The following is a 21,287-nucleotide window of genomic DNA, read 5'->3' as shown; positions in this document are numbered from 1 at the left end:
CTCAAATAAAATTTTCATCAATGTGGAACAACAGTTTGGATGCTTCTTTTGAGTGCATCTTTTAAATGAATTCAAACGTCTAATAACGTAAGGGTAAATATGCCTTCCCAACGGACACGAAATTGGACCCACAAAAATTTGAAACACATGGTTTGCAGGCTCATACTTTAGTTGTGGTCCTTTGGGTCTAGGGAGGGGACAAGACAATCAACATTCCACACATCATTTTCACTTCAAGAATGCAATGCTGCTCACCACATCAATGCCAATGATTCTATTTCTGGATGAGTGCCCTTTGTCACAAGCACCATGCCATATTGCCATTTCCATTCCCATGCACAAGCCCTTCCAAACCCTACATTAAATTCACAAGTTGGCATCCAAGGCCCCATAAAAGAGAAAGCAACCCTATTTATTCAAAGTCTCATCAGAAGGCAGAAGCAAAGTCTCTCTTTGTGTGGAAACTGTTGTGTTGTGAGTTGGGACACCCTTAATTTATATAATTCATACTCATAGTTTGAATAGGAAAAAAAAATAGTGTAAATAGTATTCCTTAATTGTTGTGTAATGTGTACCCTTTTATGCGTGTCTAAAGCTCTTTTATTTTTGCCCCTTTATTTCACGATCAAGATGTCCGTTTTTGGTTTTAGGTTTTAGTTACACAACAGCAATAAACGTGGTCTAACAGTAATATCAATATTTTTTAATTAAAAAATTTATGAGTTACAAAAATAAATTGGTAAAAAAATAGATTATGTTAGTGATTCGAGCACCACTCTATTCGTGATCCAAAACAAGAACTAAGTCCAAGGAATTGAGGTAAATTAAATTTTGTAACTGTAACTGAGGCAATGGCCAATTCATAGGAAAATGGGAAACGGGAAGGAAACCCATACCTTCCATCGAGATCTGCATGTTAGAATAGTTTTAAGTTTCATTCTACAGTTCAAAATTCAAATATATATATATATATATATATTAAAAAAAAATCTTTGATGTAATTCATTCCTAGTAACCTTTAAAAAAATTCTCTTACAACTTAGCTAACACGAGACCACATCTCTTACGGTTTAAATAAACCGTTAAACAGTAGAGAATCTCAACCCTTATTTTTTTATTAAGATATAACTAAAAATATGATTTATTAAGTTTCTATAGTAGACAATACTGATTGATTTCATTGAGAATGTTTATGAGCCAAAAAAATTCTCTATTTGATTTTTTTTTGTAAGCAGCAAATTGATATTGATATAAAAAGTACAAGAAGAGGATTTAAGATATTAGGCTTCCTCTAGTGGTCTTTTAATTAAGATTTGAGGTTCGATCCCAGAACTTAGATATAAAATCATAATTATAAATATTATTTTATCTTAAAATAATCCATCTTAGTATGAGGGGATTAGTTAGATGTCAAATAAAAAGTCTCATATTTCTTCTTGTTAGACAAAAAGAAAAAAAAATTCCTCTGCATATCAAGATTCAATCTCAATAATACTAGTTAAGCTATTGTTTGACACAAGTTGTTCTATTTGTTTGGTGGTATATTGAATAATATTTAATAATAGTGATAATATAGTTAGGCGTACATTATTACTTTAAAAGAATGATTTATTGAAATGTGTAACGCTAATTGACTTAGTGTGTGGTATATATGCATATATGTGGGTGGGTGCTTCATGAGGAAGAAGGCTTCAAGTTGAAGCTGAGACTTGAACGTTGAGTGTGTGCCTCCCAAATCATAAACAGGAAAACCAAAAGTAAAATCTCTACGCAGTACTATAGCATTGTATGATAGTTATATAGTACTATAATGCTTTTAATAAGCCTCTCTTTCTCTAATGTCTCTCTGGTTTTGTGTGTGTGTGTGTGGATTCTGGCGTGTTCCTGAAGCTATGCCGTTAAAGCTTGTCTTTGCCTCCTCTTGGCCGTTACTACCTCCAATTTACAAAACCAACACTGCTTTATCAAAAACCTTTTCTTTCCCAAAATCACATTTATACATTTTGCACAACTTGCACTTCTCAACACACCCTATATTGGTTTCCACTTCCAACTTGCTTTCCCTTTCTCCTGGTTTCAAGGTTTTTTCTTCTCTCAATTACTAGCATTTTAGTTTTGCATTTTCCTCTTCATTTTACTTTTTAGTGAGTTCGTGTTCTTTTCACTTGTAGAACAAATTAATATGTTACATAAAACTATAATTCTTAAAGTTTCTGGCATGGCATTGTTCTTGTTTGTGTGCTTAGAATGAGAAGAATATTTTATCCAGCAAAGAGAAAGCGCATGAAAATTCCAAGGGTACAACTAGTTTCATTATATCGTGAATCCAAGGAGAATATTCTCTTAATGAATGACATAAATAAAATGCTTCTGTGATAGATTTTTCATTTTTGCCAATTTTTTGTACTTCTTCTATCATTTGTAATGATATTCATGTCTTTAAAAAATGAGAGACAAATTCTAGTACAGGTTAACTAAGGGACTGATAAACTAACTGTTTTGTTGCATTGCATGCTTGGTTATTGGTTACAAACTTACAATTGTTCTGTCTGATTAGTGTGTAATACTTTGAAATCTCAATTGCTAGGGAAACAAGTGGAATCATTGAAACCAGACAACGAGTTCCCGCACCTTGATTCAACAGTAAAACTTGATGATGCTACAGTCCTACTTTACCACAATACCAATTTTCCTACTCCTGCTTGTGTTTACTCGAACTAAAGCTGATCTACAGTCAGAAAAGCAAGCCCTCCTTGATTTTGCTGCTGCACTTCATCATGGTCCAAAGGTCAATTGGAACTCTAGTACCTCAATCTGCACTTCATGGGTGGGAGTTACATGCAGTCATGATGGCTCTCATGTGCTTTCTGTGAGGCTTCCAGGTGTCGGATTGCGTGGTTTTCTCCCACCAAGAACACTTGGTAAGCTTAATGGCCTCATTAGTCTCAGTCTTAGGTCCAACAGCTTGAGGGGGAACCTTCCAACTGACCTACTTTCCCTTCCTTCCCTGCGCTTTGTATATCTCCAACACAACAACTTCTCAGGTGTTATTCCTGATTCTCTGCCACCGCGGCTTATCTTTCTTGATTTGTCCCATAACTCTTTTACAGGACAAATTCCAGCCTCAATCCAAAACTTGACACATCTGATAGGATTTAACCTCCAAAACAACTCTCTCACAGGACCTATTCCTGATGTTAACCTTCCTAGCCTTAAGGATTTGGATTTGAGCTTCAACTACTTGAATGGATCTATTCCTTCAGGTCTCCATAAGTTTCCTGCCTCCTCATTTAGAGGGAATTTGATGTTATGTGGAGCACCTTTGAAACAATGTTCTTCAGTTTCCCCTAATACCACATTGTCTCCACCAACAGTCTCTCAAAGACCAAGTGATCTATCAAACAGGAAAATGAGCAAGGGAGCAAAAATAGCAATTGTTTTGGGGGGTGTCACATTGCTGTTTCTTCCAGGTCTCTTAGTAGTGTTCTTCTGTTTCAAGAAAAAAGTTGGTGAACAAAATGTAGCACCTAAAGAGAAAGGTCAGAAGCTTAAGGAGGACTTTGGGAGTGGTGTGCAAGAGCCCGAGAGAAACAAGCTTGTATTCTTTGAAGGTTGTTCTTATAATTTTGATCTGGAGGACTTGTTAAGAGCTTCAGCTGAAGTCCTTGGGAAGGGAAGTTGTGGAACAACATACAAAGCCATCTTGGAGGATGGAACAACAGTAGTTGTGAAGAGGTTAAGAGAAGTGGCAATGGGAAAAAAAGAATTTGAACAGCAAATGGAGATTGTCCAAAGACTTGATCATCACCCAAATGTGATTCCCCTTCGTGCTTACTACTATTCCAAAGATGAAAAACTAATGGTTTATGACTACTCAACAGCCGGCAGTTTTTCCAAGTTATTGCATGGTAATTACTCTTACTTTGAACTTTTTCCTGATTACTAAAGGTTCATAGCTGGCAGTGTCGTATAGCTTTCTTTTCTTATTATAGATGTAAAACAAGATAAACAACTAACTGGTATCAATATTACTATCAACACAGTGATGTTATATGCTTAACATCTAGTTTCATGTTGGGTTTACTAGATATTAGTATTAGAACAAACCTAAATATTACTGTGCACGTTAAGAGACAAATACACTAAATGGTGGTCTTATACTGTTATACTGGAGGTGCTTGACCATGTAAGCTTAGAGGCGGTAAAATACATTGCCATTGATGTGTCATTTTCTTAATATGGCATGTGAAACATGATGACAATTGACAGGAACAACGGAAACTGGACGAGCTCCTCTAGATTGGCATACAAGATTGAAGATCATAGTTGGAGCTGCTAGGGGCCTTGCTCATATCCACTCAGCCAATGGAAAGAAACTTGTCCATGGCAATATAAAATCATCTAATGTGATTCTCTCAATAGATCTTCAAGGCTGCATATCAGATTTTGGCCTAACTCCCCTAACAAATTTCTGTGGTTCCTCCAGAAGTCCAGGCTATGGATCACCTGAAGTTATCGAATCACGAAAATCAACTCAAAAATCTGATGTGTACAGCTTTGGTGTTCTCCTCCTTGAGATGCTGACTGGCAAAACACCAGTTCAGTATTCAGGGCATGATGAAGTGGTTGATCTTCCAAAGTGGGTCCAATCTGTTGTTAGAGAGGAATGGACTGCTGAAGTGTTTGATCTTGAGCTAATGAGGTATCCGAACATTGAAGATGAACTTGTGCAGATGCTGCAACTGGCAATGGCATGCGTGGCAGTGATGCCGGACGCGAGACCTTCAATGGAGGAAGTTGTCAGGACAATTGAAGAACTTAGAGCATCCATTTATTAAACCAGCCATCATTCTCACAAGACAAGTTCAAAGGGTCCTATGGTTTCACTCTATACAACTAAATGGATGGCTACTTAGCAGAGGAAGATGCATGAATATTTTCCATATGCCCGTGGCAACAAACTGCAAGAACAATATACACCAATTGCCTATACATCGAAACATGCCTAGTCAAGATTCGTTTGAGGTCTTAGCATCAATAGAAAAATACCTGTATTTTTATGTATCTTGCCATTTTTTTTTTTTGCCTTTTCGTGATTTCTTTAACCTGATGTTTAAAACCACACTGAAGTAATAAATCAAAATTCGGTCAACATAAAATGGTAATATATCTGATTCAGTGAATTATAGCTTCACATGCTTCGCAAGTTCTTCCAATGCGATGTATTCCGTAAGTAAATACATCAATGTCCAGAAAAGAAAAATCTTATTGTATTAGTATTCGTGGAGAAATACTAGTTAAGTCAACCAACAAGTAGACCAATTTTGCAATTTATCACGAGTTTAGGTGAAAACATCACTCACCAAAATGAAAGAATTCATCGCGGACAACAGCAGAAGCGAGTCACCAATTAATGCATGTCTATTCATGATGCCATTTTTTAAAGGTATAATTTCCAAAAGTGAAAGCAATATGAAGTAAGAACACATAAAACTATATGCTTTTCCCCAGTACAATATTTCCGTGTTCAAAGAATTAACATACAAACATTAAAATGGCCCAAATTAGGCCAACCTATATTGGTATTCTGCCTAATGTAAGTGAGGTTATTGTATGTTCAAGACTGCCAGCCAAAAAAAACAGAGCTTTGGTCAACCAAGTCAACGAGCAGTGTTTGAAGAGCTTTGGTTAACCAAGTCAGCACCACTAACAAAATTAGCAACAAATGATATCAAACGAAATGGAGCACCGATAAGGGGAGCATCTGTGATTGGCACAGCATCAGCATCATTTTCCACATTCTTAGCATCCTGCAACTCTATATCTTGTATTTCATTATCATCCAATGGAATTTGCACGATTTCTCCAGCATCATCAGCCGATACCAACGACGAGTTTGACGTTACCCCAACAACATGCTTAGCATCATTAGAGTTACCATTATCCTTCACTGAAGTCTCTTCCAATGAATTCAACTTGGGGGATGATACAGACGCATACTCAGCAGATTCTGGTAGAGGAATGGCAACACCAGTAGGTTTAACAAATTCAGTCATCCCATTGGATTCAGTGACTCCAGAATGTCCGACTTCTGCACTTCGGTGATCCAGCTCAACACATAACTCGGTGACCTGAAGATAAAAATGGATTAAACATGCATAACACTACCTATACAAACTAACCCAACCAATCTAAATCTACTAAAACCAAAATATGAAACCCTCTAGTAAGTCATCAGCAATCCGTGATATTCTTTAATAAAAGTAATAACCACAAAGAACCTGGCATATTACCTTCTCAACAAGTTCTGCATTTTCAGCCATCAATTTCTCCACCAACGTAAAGGCTGCTTCAATTTCAGACTTCAAGTCCTCGTTTTCAGAAGCAAGATCCTGTCCACCAAAAAAATGAAATATGATCAGAGGCAATATAAATAGGCAAGCAGTGAAGATTCTTCTTCCTCCCTACTTCAAGTCACTAATTCACACATTTGACAGGTTTATAACATGTAACTCATGGTCATGCTCCATCATCCTATTTGGAAATTAAGATATGACAACTTAAAATGCAACTGGTAACAGCCATGGACTGCTAGACTTCCATCCACCACCATAGATTTGAGTATCATCAAATATAACACATTAGAAGATCATTATCCAGAGTCATATATAACCATCATTCCATCAATGATCCTTTCCTTCTTTCAAAAATAAAAAGTCAAGAAAACTAGTTTTCCTAAGAATGAATGTGTACTGTAGATTTAAACCATGTAGGGTAACAAAAGTAAAACCTTTACAGATGCATCCCATGAGCAGGAAGAAGTGTTACTGTTTTCATGATTTTGGACCGTTGACTGAAGACTCGACACTTTTTCCCTCAATTGCTGGTTTTCTAGAAAAAGATTATTCCTGGACTCCTCCAATTCTTCCACCTGCCAAACTTTGATTTTAATTTCCATATCAGAATTAACACAGGTTTGTTATGAAATGGACAAATAACATGTGAATGTTAGGATCCAATTGCAAGGTATGGAACTTGAGTCCCACATTGGAAGTACGGGATTCTAGTGTTGGGATTCTCCTAGTACAATAGTTAGCTTTGGTGTTGTTCTCTTCTCCCAAGGTTATTATCCATTAGTATCAAAGCTTTTCACCATGTTTCTCAGCTGCAAACAAGTGGCACAGCTGGTGACACCAGCCATGTTTTCCCGCAACTAGTCAAAGGGCAAGAGCACACCTAACCCACATGGGTGACGAGGTTGCCGAGCATGGTTAGATGTGAGGATCTAATTCTAGTAAGGGGTTTATAAGGCCACAGTCAATTCTATAGCTATGTCTAGCTTTTGTGGTGAGCTTCTCCCAAAGTTCTTATCAATGAGGAGAGGGTAATTCATCAAGTCGATGTTTGAAACCAATGGGAGTAAAACAATACTTAATTAATGGAGCAGCATTTGTATGAGAAGTTCATCAAAGATATCCAAAAGAACATAAGCCAAAATGAAGGCATTCTAAAAAATTAAATATATCAAGTCCAAAAACAAGTAGAAAAACAACCTGAAATGTCAGATAGCCACAATGTCTTAAGTAAGAAAAGTTGAAGAAATACTGGTACTTTCATCTGCACTCAAGGCATCTGCTCTTGGGCAAATAAAACTACTCAGACCATTTTTTTATAAGCTTCAATAGCATTCACTATAAACCAGTAACAAGTATTACTAAGAGATATCAACTTGCAAGATAACGTTTCTTGGCACAGTAAAATGAAAATTTTGCTATATCTTATTTCAACAGCTAGGTTGAAGAGACAGAGAACTTCTGAAAGTCAGGCCACTCTTAACAGTCTCAAAAATGCAAGGAAAACAACAGGCACTTGACTTATAAGAGATGCAAGTATTACTACCCAAGTAAAGATTAAAGAACTGTGCAAAGATTTATTTTTTATTTCACATATACAGTTATAATTATACACTTAGATTGCAGCAGTGTTTTGATGAATCATAAGGCTCACTTCAAATGGCAGTCCTATTCTATAAACGATTCCAAAACTGAACATTACAAGATAATGTTTCAAACGAGTTAAAAGTTTATGAATCCTAAAGATTATGACAAGAAAACTACAGTTAATGATATATAAAAATAATAATCTATAATACTTTCCTAGGTTTTTCAAGAAAAATATTAGTGTATATACATGAGTTACATACCTGCGCTTGTAGCACAGCAATGTTTCCATTCAGGTTTGAAATAGTTTCTTTAGTTGAATTCTGTAAATAAAACACATGATATGCCTCTGATAAGGGAGAAATTTACAAGAAATAAAGCATGCATTATTCATCACCTCAGACAATACCAAAAATTATGATGACAAAATTGTTGCTTTCAATATGGAATAGCAAAATACAGGGAAAAAGAATAAACGAAATATGAACAAACAGTTCACAGGCATATTTTCACATTTCAGATCAAAAACGTTGTGCTAGTCCTTGTTCTTCCTTTTAACTCTTATTGCATTGATGGTAAAATGTTCTTGCATTTTCTAAAGAACTCAAATGCATTATTGACAGTTCTATCTACTAAGTATTGAGCATGTCAGTAGTCTGCAATAATATAGCCTTCTGCTTATCCATTGCCATTCACATAGAATTGGTTGGTACAGAACTAATATGCCCTTATGTAAAGGTCAGAGGGGAAACAATTTCTATTCTAAATCCATAAAGATTTATGGCTGTAGAGGAGAGGCTCATGGATACTGCTACCAAACTCCCCTTGACCTCATTTAAAAACCACCTCTATTTCGTCCAATCAATCAATCAATCTTTTTTATTTTCCAATCAAATCCCTAATTACCATCAAACAGAAAGGTACCTTAAACCTAGACACTATAGGGGAGTTTTGGACACCAAAAACAGATTTGTTGGGACTTGGGGATTTTTATTTTAAAAGATGGGCAAGAACTTTATTTTAAATTATTTTTCTAAAAAATATATATATTATTATACTATACATTTTTTTATATTTTGGAGTCAAAATTAGGCGCTAACAATAGCTAATGTACTATATGAAATTTAAGGTCATTAATTAAGAAAACAATATAATAACATATGAGAGAACAGAGTACTTAGACAAGTTATTACCTCCTTCTTGACTAAAGAATTCAAATCGCTTTCCAGAAGATATATTTTTTGTTCTAAACTCTCCTGTGGAACAATGTATATTAAGATTTAGTTACCAATAAAAAAAATCAAATTAAATCAAAACATGAGAGGGAGGGGGGACAGCTAAGGTTAAATACAGAGAGTGAATGTAGTACATAATAAAATGAAGCAATTCTTACCCCTTTCAGGCTCAAAACTGCCTTTTCATTCAGCAATTGATTGGTTCTTTCCACCAATGTAGCCTGCATATCACATGATGCATTTGAAAATATTAAATATCTTGATAAATCATTTCTCAAACTCAATGCTCCTACATCTTTTAAAAGGGTAAAAAACATATTAGGTTGTTCACCTCTTTTTGAAGTAAGGAATTATTCTCACTCTGCAATTGTGCAATTCTTGTTTCAAGTCCAACCTGCAAATAATCAAATTAAATGTAAGTCAATAGATAAACATATCAAAATAATTGATAGAACACCGAAAACTAAAAGGAAAACAAATATATATTAATATTGTAAAATGAACAAAGAGATTGTAAAAACAAGATAACAACCAGAACCTACGGCTCCTCCAAGAGATCTCTTAAAATTTTCTTTCTCTAAAATTGCCTCCCCTTACTAATAACCCTCCTCCCTATATACATGTAGCCTCCTCCCTATGTAACAAAAACATGACACATCAGCTGCCTAATTAATTTTCTCTCTCACCCATCCTGCTGCCTTTTGGTATAAACCTTCCAGACCCTCCATTTCTTTATGGCTTGGATCCAGCAATTGATCCTTGTTCTGTTCAGCCCAATGATCTGGATTGGGCCCAAGATCCAATATGCCATCAATAATATACTTCAAATCACACATAAGATCCATTCAAACATTCAGCTAAATTGTTCAATTCAAATTCAATTATTTATATTTACCCAGTCTAAAGCAGGTGCTAATAGCTAGTCCACTACATGACATAGTTAAGGTCATCAATTAAGCAAACAATATATCCAATGCAATAAAACATGAGATAATAGACAAGTTATTACCTCTTTCTCACTAAAAGAACTCAACTCATTCTCCAGAAGATTTATTTTTCTCTCTAAACTCTCCTGTGGAATGATGTACATTGGATTTAAAATGTCATCCAACTTTCATTAACAAAATTTCTAAATATATGAATCAGCTAAGGTTAAATATATAGCGGGTATAGGAAATGACAAAGTTGATGAAGCAATTCTTACAGCTTTCAGGCTCAAAACTACCTTTTCATTCAGCAACTGATTAGTTTTTTCCACCAATCCAGCCTACATATGATATACTATTAAATATCTGGATGTATAATATTCTCAAAATCAATGATTCTTAATCTTTTTAAAGGGAAAACATAATCACTCGCCTCTTTTTGAAGTAAGGAATTATTCTCACTTTGCAATTGTGCAATTCTCATTTCCAGACTAGTCTGCAGATAATTCATTTAAATATACCCCCGTCAGTAGTTAAACATAGATAAGAATAAAATAATTCCAATAATATAAGATCCTTCCACACATTCGTCAAAACTATTTAATTCAAACTCAATTACATGTTTTTGTGTCTGCAATTCATTATCAGTTTGTAAATTATTGATGACCTCTTCCAAGGAAACCTGTAAAAGAAAGGCAAAACATATGGTAGCTAATTTTTAATCATTTTTCTAGAATGCCAGTTGAGAAAGTAAATATATAGTTGCAATTTAAGCATTAAAACAAATATCCCTCTGATAATTGATAAAATTTGCAGTATATATTACCACTTTCTGAAGTAGTTTATCATTTTCTTCTTTGAGTTTTTTAATTGTCTCCTTTGATATGGCCTGTAGAAAGATAGGTTATATGCATTCATACTAAACAACATTTGTGATTTAAGCACTCAAATAACTGACATGAATCTCTGAGATGAAGTTTAAAGTAAATTTACCTCTTCCTGAATGTGCACTTCATTTTCTTCTTTCAATTTTTTTATTGTCTCCTGTGATAGGGTCTGTTTTAAGATATGCTATACATGTAATGAGAAAAATGCCAGATAAACATTAAATTAGATATATAAGATAGAATTTAAAATCTATCACCTCTTTCTGCACGTGCACATCATTTTTTTCTTTCAAATTTCTAATTGTATCTTCTGATATGGCCTGTTGAATGAAAGGTTGTACATGTCATATAAACAATGAACATAAGTGCTCAAATAAAGGACAGATATTTCTAAATATAATATTACCTCTTTCTGAACATCCATATCATGTTTTTCTTTTAATTTTCTGATAGTCTCTTCTGATGCAATCTGTGGAAAGATAGCCTATATGAGTTAAAAGAAAACTGCAAGATAAAAACATTAGGAGAAAATCTCATTCAGATACAATTTAAAATATATTACCTCTTTCTGCATATGCATGTCATTTTGTTCTGTCAATTTTCTGATTGTCTCTTCCATTATGGCCTGAGAAATGATGGGATGTATAGTTGTATACGTAACAGAAACATGAAACATAATTGCTAAAACAAAGGAAAGGTTATCAAGATAAAATATTACCTCCTTCTGAATGTGCATATCATTTTCTGCCTTTAATTTCCTGATTGTCTCTTTTGATAAAGTCTGTGGAGTGATAAACCATGCATATGATAAAAACATTGAAACATAATAAATCAAAGGACAAATACGTCTCAGATAAAATATTACCTCTTTCTGAATATGTATATCATTCTCTTCTTTTAATTTCCTGATTGTCTCTTCTGATATAGCCTGTGGAGTGATGATATACAACTACAAGTTATAAAAACTGAAATATTATTTTGAAACAAACGGTTGAAATTTCTTAAGAAAATGAGTGTGTTTGGCAAGGCAAATAAGCTAGCTTTTAGCGTATCTGACTAACTTAGAAGTTTGTTAGACCAAAATAGATTTGTTTGGTAAAGAAGCTCATTTCAATAGCTTATAATGTTGTTTAAAATGCTATTTCATGTACCTTTTTGAGGTTATAAGCTTCTTGATCTAATTAGAAATCCTCCTTTAGCCTTCTTATATTAAAAAATCCTAACACTCTCACTCCCATCAAGTATCACTTCATTACAATATAAGTTCATTTATATTATCTCTTTTCATTTAATAAAAAATTAAAAAATGATAATAAAATTAAAAAATTTATTATCCTAATTTTTAAGATAAATCATTTGAATATTTATACACACACACACACGAAATTTCAAGTTATATCCAAGTAATTAAATATGTCATTTATACTTATTAACTAATTCAATAACTACTTATCAACTTTCAGCTAACTTTTTCAATGTCCAACTAATTTTTCAATTTTCAGCTAGTTTATCAGCTAATTTTGCCAAACACACCCAATATTACCTCATTGTGAACAAGTATATCATTTTTTGTGGAAAGATAAGCTACACATATTAAAAACTTGAAACTATAAAACACGCCAGCATATACATGAAAATAAAAATTTTATAAAGACATTTCACTACATTTTGTTTGAGCATATCATTTTCATTTCGCAATTTTTTTATTAGCTCTTATGAGCTGGACTGTCAAAAGATATTTTCATCTAGTTTAGCAAAGCACTCATTTCCATAACACTCAACTCAAACAAATTTTATAGTAAAGACAGAGAATGAAGCCAGTAACATTTTTCAATTAAACTATTCACAAATAATATGAAATTCAAACTAAATTATATGTTTCAATGATAAAAGAAGTAATAACAATATCTAAGGGAAATATCTAAAATATAGCACATGAGCCATTAGCATAAACCTTGAATGAAGCATAAGTAAAAATCTACATTGATTGAAGGAAAACTTACACATTCTTTACCATTTGGCGGATGACCATTTGAATCCATATTAGTACTTTGCCCATCTGCAAACTCTAATGATGGAATATTCTCATCCTTTCCACTTTTCACCAGATTTTGATCACTATTGGGGGTTTCAACAACCCCATTCCGATCTGCATCCATGCATTGCTCATCAGCGACTCCTGAAAGATTAGCAGGTTCATCCTTACCATTATTTACCAGATTGTGATCCCTACTTAATGTCTCTCCAACCCCATTCAAATCGACATTCGAGCTTTGCTCATTTGCAGTCTTGGAAAGATTAGTATGCTCATCCTTTCCATTACTCAGCAGATTCTGATCCCTATTAGCAGTTTCTCCCACCCCATTTTCCACATTCTTGTTCTGCTTGTTCTTCTTCTTCTTGTTCTTCCTCCTCCTCTTGTCATCCTCCATCCACCCAGCTCTAGTTCTCTATTCCAACTTCTAAGAGGCACTACTCACACACAAAAACAGAAATTTCATGTTTAGATTTCAAAAATGCCACCCCAAAACATAAAATGATTAAAATCCAATGTTTAGTCAACTCTGACCCCCAAATGCAATTCAATGCCAACTTCAGGATCCAAGACCCAGATTCACATTCAATCAAAATTCATCATAACGTAAACACAAACACACACAAAAATCTTACAGTTTGCGATTAGAAACGATGGGCATCATGAAATCTTAAATCTAGCATATAAAAAAATCACAAATTTGAGGATAATTTGAAGAAAGAAAAAGAATTGAAATTATTGATAAGAATACTTACAAATAGAATCTGGAAAGAGCAATGAACGGAATGAAAGGGTTATTGAGTTAGCGTATGTGGGAAAGTTAAGGTTGCGTTGTCTGAAATGAATCTGGGAATGCAATTGCAAAGTAAGGGTTGAGTTTCAGTGAGTGAGAAAGAAGCAATTGATGAAGGGTAGGGCGCGTGTTGTGTTGTGTGATGTCATGTCGGTGCGTGTTTTTAGCGTTGATTTGATTTGATGCCAGTTTCACGACATCTTTAGTTCCGTACCAGAAATCCAACGGCTTCTAATGCCCCCATTTGTTGTCTACTTTTTGGACTTGTCTGTACTGGATTTTTTTTTCCTTTTTAACATTTTTATTATGTGCTTCTAATACTAAGATTTACTCATTTCCTATTTAACAATTTTATGTGCTTCTAAGATTTAAATGGGATGTTTATATAGGTAAAAATAGTGAGACTATGCCATGTATGGTCAGATTTAAATTTTTATTTTAATATTTTAAACATATAAATAATCATTTTATTCAAAACTTATGAAGCAATCAAAATTTAAATAACTGTGAAATCATAAAAACTAATGACGGCATATATACTCCCAAATAATTTTAAATTCAAGAGGAATAGTTAATTCATATTACGTATTCTAAATAAATAATAATGTATATGCAAATAAAATATTTTATTTATATCGTGTTATTTTTTCTATATTTTAAAAATAAAGATTAGAAAAAGCTCCAACAACGTGGGGTTGAATACTAGTAGTACATAACATAGCTTTTTTTTTTGTTACACATGTACCTCTTAATTAAATAGAGTGAATGAAAGCATTATGTAGGGTCTGCTAGTAAGTCTGTAGTTTGCAATAACAGAGATGATGAGCTCTGCTAGGGTTTGTGAGAAAAGTGAGTCAAGCCAATCGAGCCAAGAAGAAGATCTTTTGAATGTAGCACAAAGAAAGTCAAAAAAAGGTTGTGAGGTGATAATGGAAGGGACTCCCCCTTCTTACGTGGACCAACTTTTGAAGCCTCTTGGTGCAGTTGAGTCTCCTCATAGGGGGGTGCTCAGGGATAACGTTTACAATGAACAATGATCAACTATGGACTGCTCAGGGATAGTAGGCATGGAGGAGGAAAGCTCCCAAGTTGAGGCTAACATTTTTGTTACAACTCAAAATTTGTGTTTGGATGACTTTTACATTGTCATCTATAGATATTAAACTTTAACCTCTATATGAATTAAAAACTAATTAAAATTTAATTTGGGAGACCAATTAGAAAAGTGGAGATAATCTATTCGTTAAATTCAATCTAAGGTATTCACGTTGTTGCGTGTTTAATTTAACCTTTTTTTTTTTAAATATTCATTTAGCTTTATAAAAATTATTATTAAAAAATGTGATTTCCAAACCATTCACTATTTCAATTGTATTAATAAGGACACATGAGGATTTAAACCTGTGTATGTTTTTAATAGGACTAAGTCTAAAATGAGTATCATTTACAAGAATCTAATTATTATTTTGACCGCAACAAAATAGGTACTATTTGCTTTGATAAACTATCTAGTTCTAACCGTATAATCTAGAATAATAGGCTTCTCTGTTTAGGCGAAAATTTATCATCTTTTCTTGTTTATTGTTTTGAGTTTAATTTTTATATATTGTTAATATAAATAGTTTTACATGGTTGATTAGCTATAAATTCTAAATGTGACTTTTTAAAATAATTATTCAAAAATTTAATATTTTTACCATAAATTATTAATATTTTTTTTGCTAGTGATATGCCAGTTAATATAAATATAGTTTTATATTTTTTATTAATTAGAAATTCTAAATGCGACGCCCTTATTGTAGAAATATGAATATTCTCAGCTTTTATAGTATGTGCATGTATGACACAACTCTTCAAATGGGGAAATTGAGTTAAAATATTGTTAGGATTTTTTATAAACAAAGGATTTTATTAATAATAAAAATGCTTAAATTGAACATGAATACATAAGAGTCCAAACACAGCATTGTTTCAATCAAAAGCCCAAGGAATTGAAGAAAGCCAATTACAAGCCATTAAAGCCACATGACAATTAACCCCCAAACACGTTGTAATCCCATGGAAGCTTTCAATGATAAAAAAGAAATACGTACATGATCCACCTTTACGTAGCATACATTTGCTTTCAAAGTTGTTCATGTTTCATGATAAGTTCATGTAGGAACATGCCCTGCTTTTAATCAAATAAGCATGACTGACATCAAAATGAGGATTGATTGATTATCGTCAATAACATTGTTAGGAACTGTCATGTCCTCACATTAATGAGTTCTCTATTTTTATTTTTTTTAATTTAGTAGCACGTAAGATTATAAAAGTCACAAAAAACTCAAGTGTTATTATTAGGAGAGTAAAAAATGATATACAAATATCATAAAAATAACTAATTAAAAAATAATTACTATTATGTAAAATCATTAAAAAAATAAAATTACTCGTAAGAGATATATTACAAAAAATTATTAATTTAACTTATACAGTATGAACTTAATTATGTCCACCTTTGTTGATGAAGTTTATTCACTGTTATTGTCATTTGTGTGATAAGAGGAAAGAAGAAGACATGAATCAAGTTGAGTCAGAGGCAGAGGCAGCAGATGAAACCATTCAAGGGGTAGCAACAGACACAGCACAGGTGCAAGAAGAAGAAAACCAAAAGAGCAGTGAGGAAGCCCACTTACTTCAAGGACTTTGTCTAAAGGGTGAAGTGTGTATTTCCATAACAAAATCATCAACAAACAAATTCTGTTACTAGGATTACTATAAATACAATTGTAATAAACAAACAAAGATATGAATGAATGAAATTTCCATATTTCTTACTTTTCTTCTTTGGAGGGTTCTGGTCCTCGAAACCAAATTCTTAGTTCTCTTACCAATTTGTCTCTTTTTGGTTGGTTATTCAGTGTAACAAAATAAAAAAAATAAGAATTATGAATCTAAATAATGGTATACATGACAAAGAGATATAGCTCACATTGACAACTAAAAATTGAATTACTGATCACTTGCATTTTCATTTATCTTTTACACCAGCGACAACCAAATTGATCATACAACATTTGAACCAACTTTTCATGTTTAATTTTCTATGTGTAACCATATACTGCATAGAGGACCATACATGTACCTTTTGCATGGTGCATACACCTCTAACTTATATTGTGAAAACAAGTTTAGTTTCTATTTGCTAGTGTTGTTACACAATCAAATTTGTTCTTATCATTCTTTTTTTTTGTGTGAAAGTTACATTCTTAAATAAGTATTATGGAATAAGCTTTCATATTACTTAACTTTATTTCTTACTCGTTATTTCAAAAGGTGAAAATTACATTTCTACCCAGACACACACTAAATACAGTACAAACTCGAAGCAAATGATTTGGATTGATTTAAATCAATTTTAGGTTCACAAGGGCAAGGGGTGGAATATAAAGAAGAAAGAAATGGATAAGGGTGTCATTTGGTGTGGGAATATATCCAACCAAAAAGGGACATTTTGCGGGTATTTGTGAGTGTGTGAGAGAGAGAGCGAGCAGTTTCAGACACAGAGAGAGGGGTTTGGGATTGGAGGGATTGACGCTGCGTCTCTTCCTCTTCTCTTTCGATCCATCCCTCATTCCTAATCCTCCAATCCAACCACCTCAGCCTCACACTCACATATACACATGTCTCTCTCTATTTCCCTTTTCACTTTCACTTTCATTTCTAGGGTTCCGTTCTGATCGCTCTTTCCCTTTCAGATCTGAACGCGTATCGTCCCTCCTATGGCTTCAAAGCGCATCCTCAAGGAGCTCAAGGACTTGCAGAAAGACCCACCAACTTCTTGCAGCGCTGGTACCCCTTTTCTTCTCCATTCCACTCCCCCACCACGATTTTTTTGTCCGCACTATTTGGGATGTGATAAAAATCTATTTTTTTCCTGGGTTTCTGTTTGTTCTAGGGTTAAATGAAATAAATTTAAATAAGCGCAAATTAGGCTGTTTCTGCCACATTTTGTAAGCTATGTACGTGTGATTCTATGTGTGCACTCTTACTAACCTTGCTGGGGTAAAATAAAATTATACAAGTTCATGAGAAAATAAATCATAGGAAATATGATAACTGTCTGTACAAGGTTTTAAATTGTGGTCCCGTTGTGTTCCTTGATGTCGCAGGAAATTGTGTTTAAGTAGATGTTGCAACCGAAATAATGGTTGCGGACCTTTTTTAAAACCTTGTGTGTGTTTATGTTGTGAGTTTGAGCCATACATGTTTTATGTTGTGAGTTTGAACCATACATGTTTTGTTTGTTTGTAGTATGTGCAAATGCAAATGTTTATTTTGTAGGTCCAGTAGCTGAGGACATGTTCCATTGGCAAGCAACAATAATGGGTCCTGCTGATAGTCCTTATGCTGGAGGTGTATTCCTAGTCACTATTCACTTCCCTCCGGATTATCCTTTCAAGCCTCCTAAGGTAATGCGTTAATGTCTGTGTGTGGATTTGAGGTATTTTGCTGTTTAAATGTGTTGTAAATGTCTAACTATTATTGGTCAACCAGGTTGCCTTTAGGACTAAGGTGTTTCACCCGAACATCAATAGCAATGGTAGCATTTGTCTTGATATCCTGAAGGAGCAGTGGAGCCCTGCACTCACCATCTCTAAGGTTCAATTTGCTTTCCCTTTAGTTTTAAATATGTGGACATGAACATATGGATCTTTGAATTGTGTGGCTTGAATCAAGTCGTGACTGTTACAGAATGGAATTAACGTTTCCCCACTTAAGAAAGAGGACAAACAATGATTTTATGGGGGAATTACCAAAAAGAAACTTCTGAAAATCTGTTGTTTTGTACCAAATCACTACAATTTATTCACTTGTTTTGTTTTCATTATTTTAGTCAAAGTCTGCTAGTCTGGTGGTTATTATATATCTATTGAAATAGGTAAACTGTAAAACTACTTTTAGGTTAAGAATTTAATTTGAAAGGATTAAATGTGTAAAAGTTTTTCACATTGTCATCCAATTATTGATTGTCATGTATTCCTATGGTAAGTTTGATTACCTTTATCTGAGTTACTTTAAATGACATTTTTTATCAGGTGATAGTAAAAAAAATCTTTAGACTGTCAGGGCATGAATATCAAATTTTGTAGTTAACTAGATTTTAGTATTTTTATTCATTTCATTTAGGGGAGATTATCATATAATGTATACCTATACGTAGTTACTGACATGTGTTACTTAGTAACTAGAAGGAGATTTTGAACAAAAAGTAAGAGATACAGTTAATTAGACTAAACTATAGTGACTTAAAATTATTCTTAATTATCCTAATTAGATTTTTTCCAACTTTTTTTGTTTTGTGTTGTTTTGACTTTATTGAGTAATCTATAAGCCTTTGACATCTAAAAGTCACATGTTACTCTTCTTTCTGGGAAAGTCCATGCCCTAAAACAAAAGAATTCTCTTCTAGGCTTACCTTTATTTCCTTGAATTTATTATGCATGTGATTCATTGCCAGTGCTGTTAAGAAGTTTGTGTAGATGGATATGCACGTGTCATGCCAATAAGAATGTTATGTCAGTCTCTTCAGCTCTTAAATTTATTATGCATGTTAAAAGGGGGAAAGATTTTGGGACAGTAAAAGTTTATGTATAAAAGATGATTAAGTACACCAGTAATAGAAGCACAAGATTTTAGGAGAATAATGTTTCCCCTCTCTTAGGGATTAAATTTATCCCAAGTGAAGCTACAGTGATGTTTACCCTTTCTCCCTATTTCTAATTGGTACCTTTGGCCATCCATCTCTTTCTCTCGTGTCAAACCCTTTCTCTGTGAACACTCTGTTGTGGCAGATCCTCTGCATATACCATCACTGGCATGGTTTGCAAGGTTTCACTCTTCCATTTAATCCTCAACTGAAGTTAGCTTGAAATCAAATCTGTGAGGTGCTTTACTGCTGGGTTATGTTGCTCAATCCACCACCACTGTTCAGATTGATGCAGCCAGTTCCTCTACTGCTCAAGAATTCTTGGAATGTCATAGATGAGTCACTGCCATGGGTAGTTTCTGATTACAATAATGGAGGAATTGAGGGGCTGAGGAGTGTTCTTTTAGGTTGATAAAGAGGGATGGTTTTTGAATTATTCAAAGTTTTTTACCAAACATTGGAGTGAGGGATTTCTCTTAATTTACTCTTTGAAAATATCTTACCTGGGATTTTCTCTGTTAACTTTTAATTGCGTGTCAAATTCATCCTTAATAGTTGAGAATTGTGCATTTTGTACAGTCTACACAATACTGATTTTTAGTTGTGGTTGGTTGTTTTGCCTCCTGCCAACATAATTAGGTAGTCTGGTTCTGTATTTTTATTTGCCTGGTGCAATGGCAGGGTAAATTTAGACTTATTTTAACAATGTAATTCTGTCTTTTAAGCACTTTTTTGGTTGGGCCTGGTGGAGGGGTCCATAGAGACCCCCAAAAAGCTCCCTAGTAGGGCCCGGGAAAATGGTGGAGGGCATTGGCAGCTATCAAGGGATGTCTTTAAGCTTTTTTGTACAATTGATTGCTATGAATTTATAAAATGATTGCTGATGTTGAGAGGAATCCCAAGTAAAGGGTTCTATAATTATGTTTCTTGGCATATGCAGGTACTGCTTTCTATCTGCTCATTGCTGACTGATCCAAATCCTGATGATCCACTTGTTCCGGAAATCGCTCACATGTACAAAACTGACCGGGCCAAGTATGAGGCCACTGCACGCAGCTGGACCCAGAAGTATGCCATGGGCTGATTTGTGTTTGGATAATGTATATTGAAATGGATTGCATCTATGAAAACTTTTGTGGGTTTGCTTTTCACTTCCTGTTTTCTGGGTAAGATTATGTTTCTGTTATGAGGGGCTAGGGAAGGGAGGTGTCTTAATTTGATAAAAAAAATAACTGTGTTCAACAACCACTGTGATGTTTTTATCATGATGCAAACGCATGAACAGGATGTTATTTGTGTCATTGCTGTGTTGTAACTTCCTCTATGAAGTAATGTAGAAATAGTCATATGAAGCACAGACCTTTCCCAATATGTTTTAATCAGCTTTTTCCAAGAAAAATAATCAGGTTTTTCGAAAGCATTTTTTGAATGCCAGTAAAATTAAGTAATTGGTTCTTCAAAATAAACTGATTTAGACGGGCACAATAATTGTGATAACATCTCCTGTTAAATAATCTCTAATAAACTATGTTAAGGTGCTGTTTTATATGTAACACTAACCCAATTGTAAAAACATTGAAAACGATGATGGGGTGGTTAGAAAATAATGGACAACGTCTTACTAACGAGAATGGGATGATTGTAAAATAAGACACTCCAACAAAATGTAATTAAATATGATGTGAACTTTTTTCTTTTGTTCTAACTTAGTGGCTAGAGCTAAGGCATGTAGAGACTCAGTTCTCAAACCCTGAATTTTATCGGCATCAACTATGG

The 21,287-nt window shown here is 33.9% G+C and overlaps 3 protein-coding genes across 11 annotated transcripts; 2 read left to right on the top strand and 1 right to left on the bottom strand.

Moving 5' to 3' along the window:
* The first annotated feature begins 1,678 nt into the window (after positions 1 to 1,678).
* LOC114394724 (probable inactive receptor kinase At5g58300) lies at positions 1,679 to 5,194 on the top strand. Of its 2 annotated transcripts, none has more exons than XM_028356399.1 (3): positions 1,679 to 1,757; positions 2,588 to 3,908; positions 4,270 to 5,194. In XM_028356399.1, exons 2-3 carry the CDS (start codon positions 2,654 to 2,656, stop codon positions 4,836 to 4,838), a joined length of 1,824 nt encoding a protein of 607 aa, XP_028212200.1. In that variant the 5' UTR covers positions 1,679 to 1,757; positions 2,588 to 2,653; the 3' UTR covers positions 4,839 to 5,194. The 2 variants fall into 2 exon arrangements, with proteins under 2 accessions (XP_028212200.1, XP_028212202.1); XM_028356401.1 differs by lacking the exon at positions 1,679 to 1,757 and adding an exon at positions 1,800 to 2,081.
* Positions 5,195 to 5,400: 206 nt separating this feature from the next.
* LOC114394722 (WEB family protein At4g27595, chloroplastic-like) lies at positions 5,401 to 13,982 on the bottom strand. Of its 8 annotated transcripts, none has more exons than XM_028356391.1 (20): positions 13,779 to 13,982; positions 12,992 to 13,460; positions 11,854 to 11,916; positions 11,707 to 11,769; positions 11,551 to 11,613; positions 11,395 to 11,457; positions 11,246 to 11,308; positions 11,095 to 11,157; positions 10,928 to 10,990; positions 10,721 to 10,783; positions 10,535 to 10,597; positions 10,380 to 10,442; positions 10,185 to 10,247; positions 9,507 to 9,569; positions 9,334 to 9,396; positions 9,134 to 9,196; positions 8,204 to 8,263; positions 6,791 to 6,931; positions 6,294 to 6,392; positions 5,401 to 6,131 (listed from the first exon to the last, which is right to left on the bottom strand). In XM_028356391.1, the coding sequence occupies exons 2-20, from the start codon at positions 13,418 to 13,420 to the stop codon at positions 5,661 to 5,663; spliced, it is 2,082 nt and encodes a 693-aa protein (XP_028212192.1). In that variant the 5' UTR covers positions 13,421 to 13,460; positions 13,779 to 13,982; the 3' UTR covers positions 5,401 to 5,660. The 8 variants fall into 8 exon arrangements, with proteins under 8 accessions (XP_028212192.1, XP_028212194.1, XP_028212193.1 ...); XM_028356393.1 differs by having other exon boundaries at positions 10,401 to 10,442; XM_028356392.1 differs by having other exon boundaries at positions 11,095 to 11,145.
* A 3,300-nt stretch (positions 13,983 to 17,282) lies between these two features.
* LOC114396031 (ubiquitin-conjugating enzyme E2 28) lies at positions 17,283 to 20,868 on the top strand. The gene is made up of 5 exons (XM_028357927.1): positions 17,283 to 17,486; positions 17,560 to 17,653; positions 18,146 to 18,273; positions 18,359 to 18,463; positions 20,452 to 20,868. Exons 2-5 carry the CDS (start codon positions 17,584 to 17,586, stop codon positions 20,593 to 20,595), a joined length of 447 nt encoding a protein of 148 aa, XP_028213728.1. The 5' UTR covers positions 17,283 to 17,486; positions 17,560 to 17,583; the 3' UTR covers positions 20,596 to 20,868.
* Positions 20,869 to 21,287: the final 419 nt, after the last annotated feature.

Source organism: Glycine soja, chromosome 18 (assembly GCF_004193775.1).
Source record: "Glycine soja cultivar W05 chromosome 18, ASM419377v2, whole genome shotgun sequence".
Classification (NCBI taxonomy): Eukaryota; Viridiplantae; Streptophyta; class Magnoliopsida; order Fabales; family Fabaceae; genus Glycine; species Glycine soja.
Note: the sequence above shows the minus strand (reverse complement) of the source record. Positions and strands in the feature narration are given on the sequence as shown.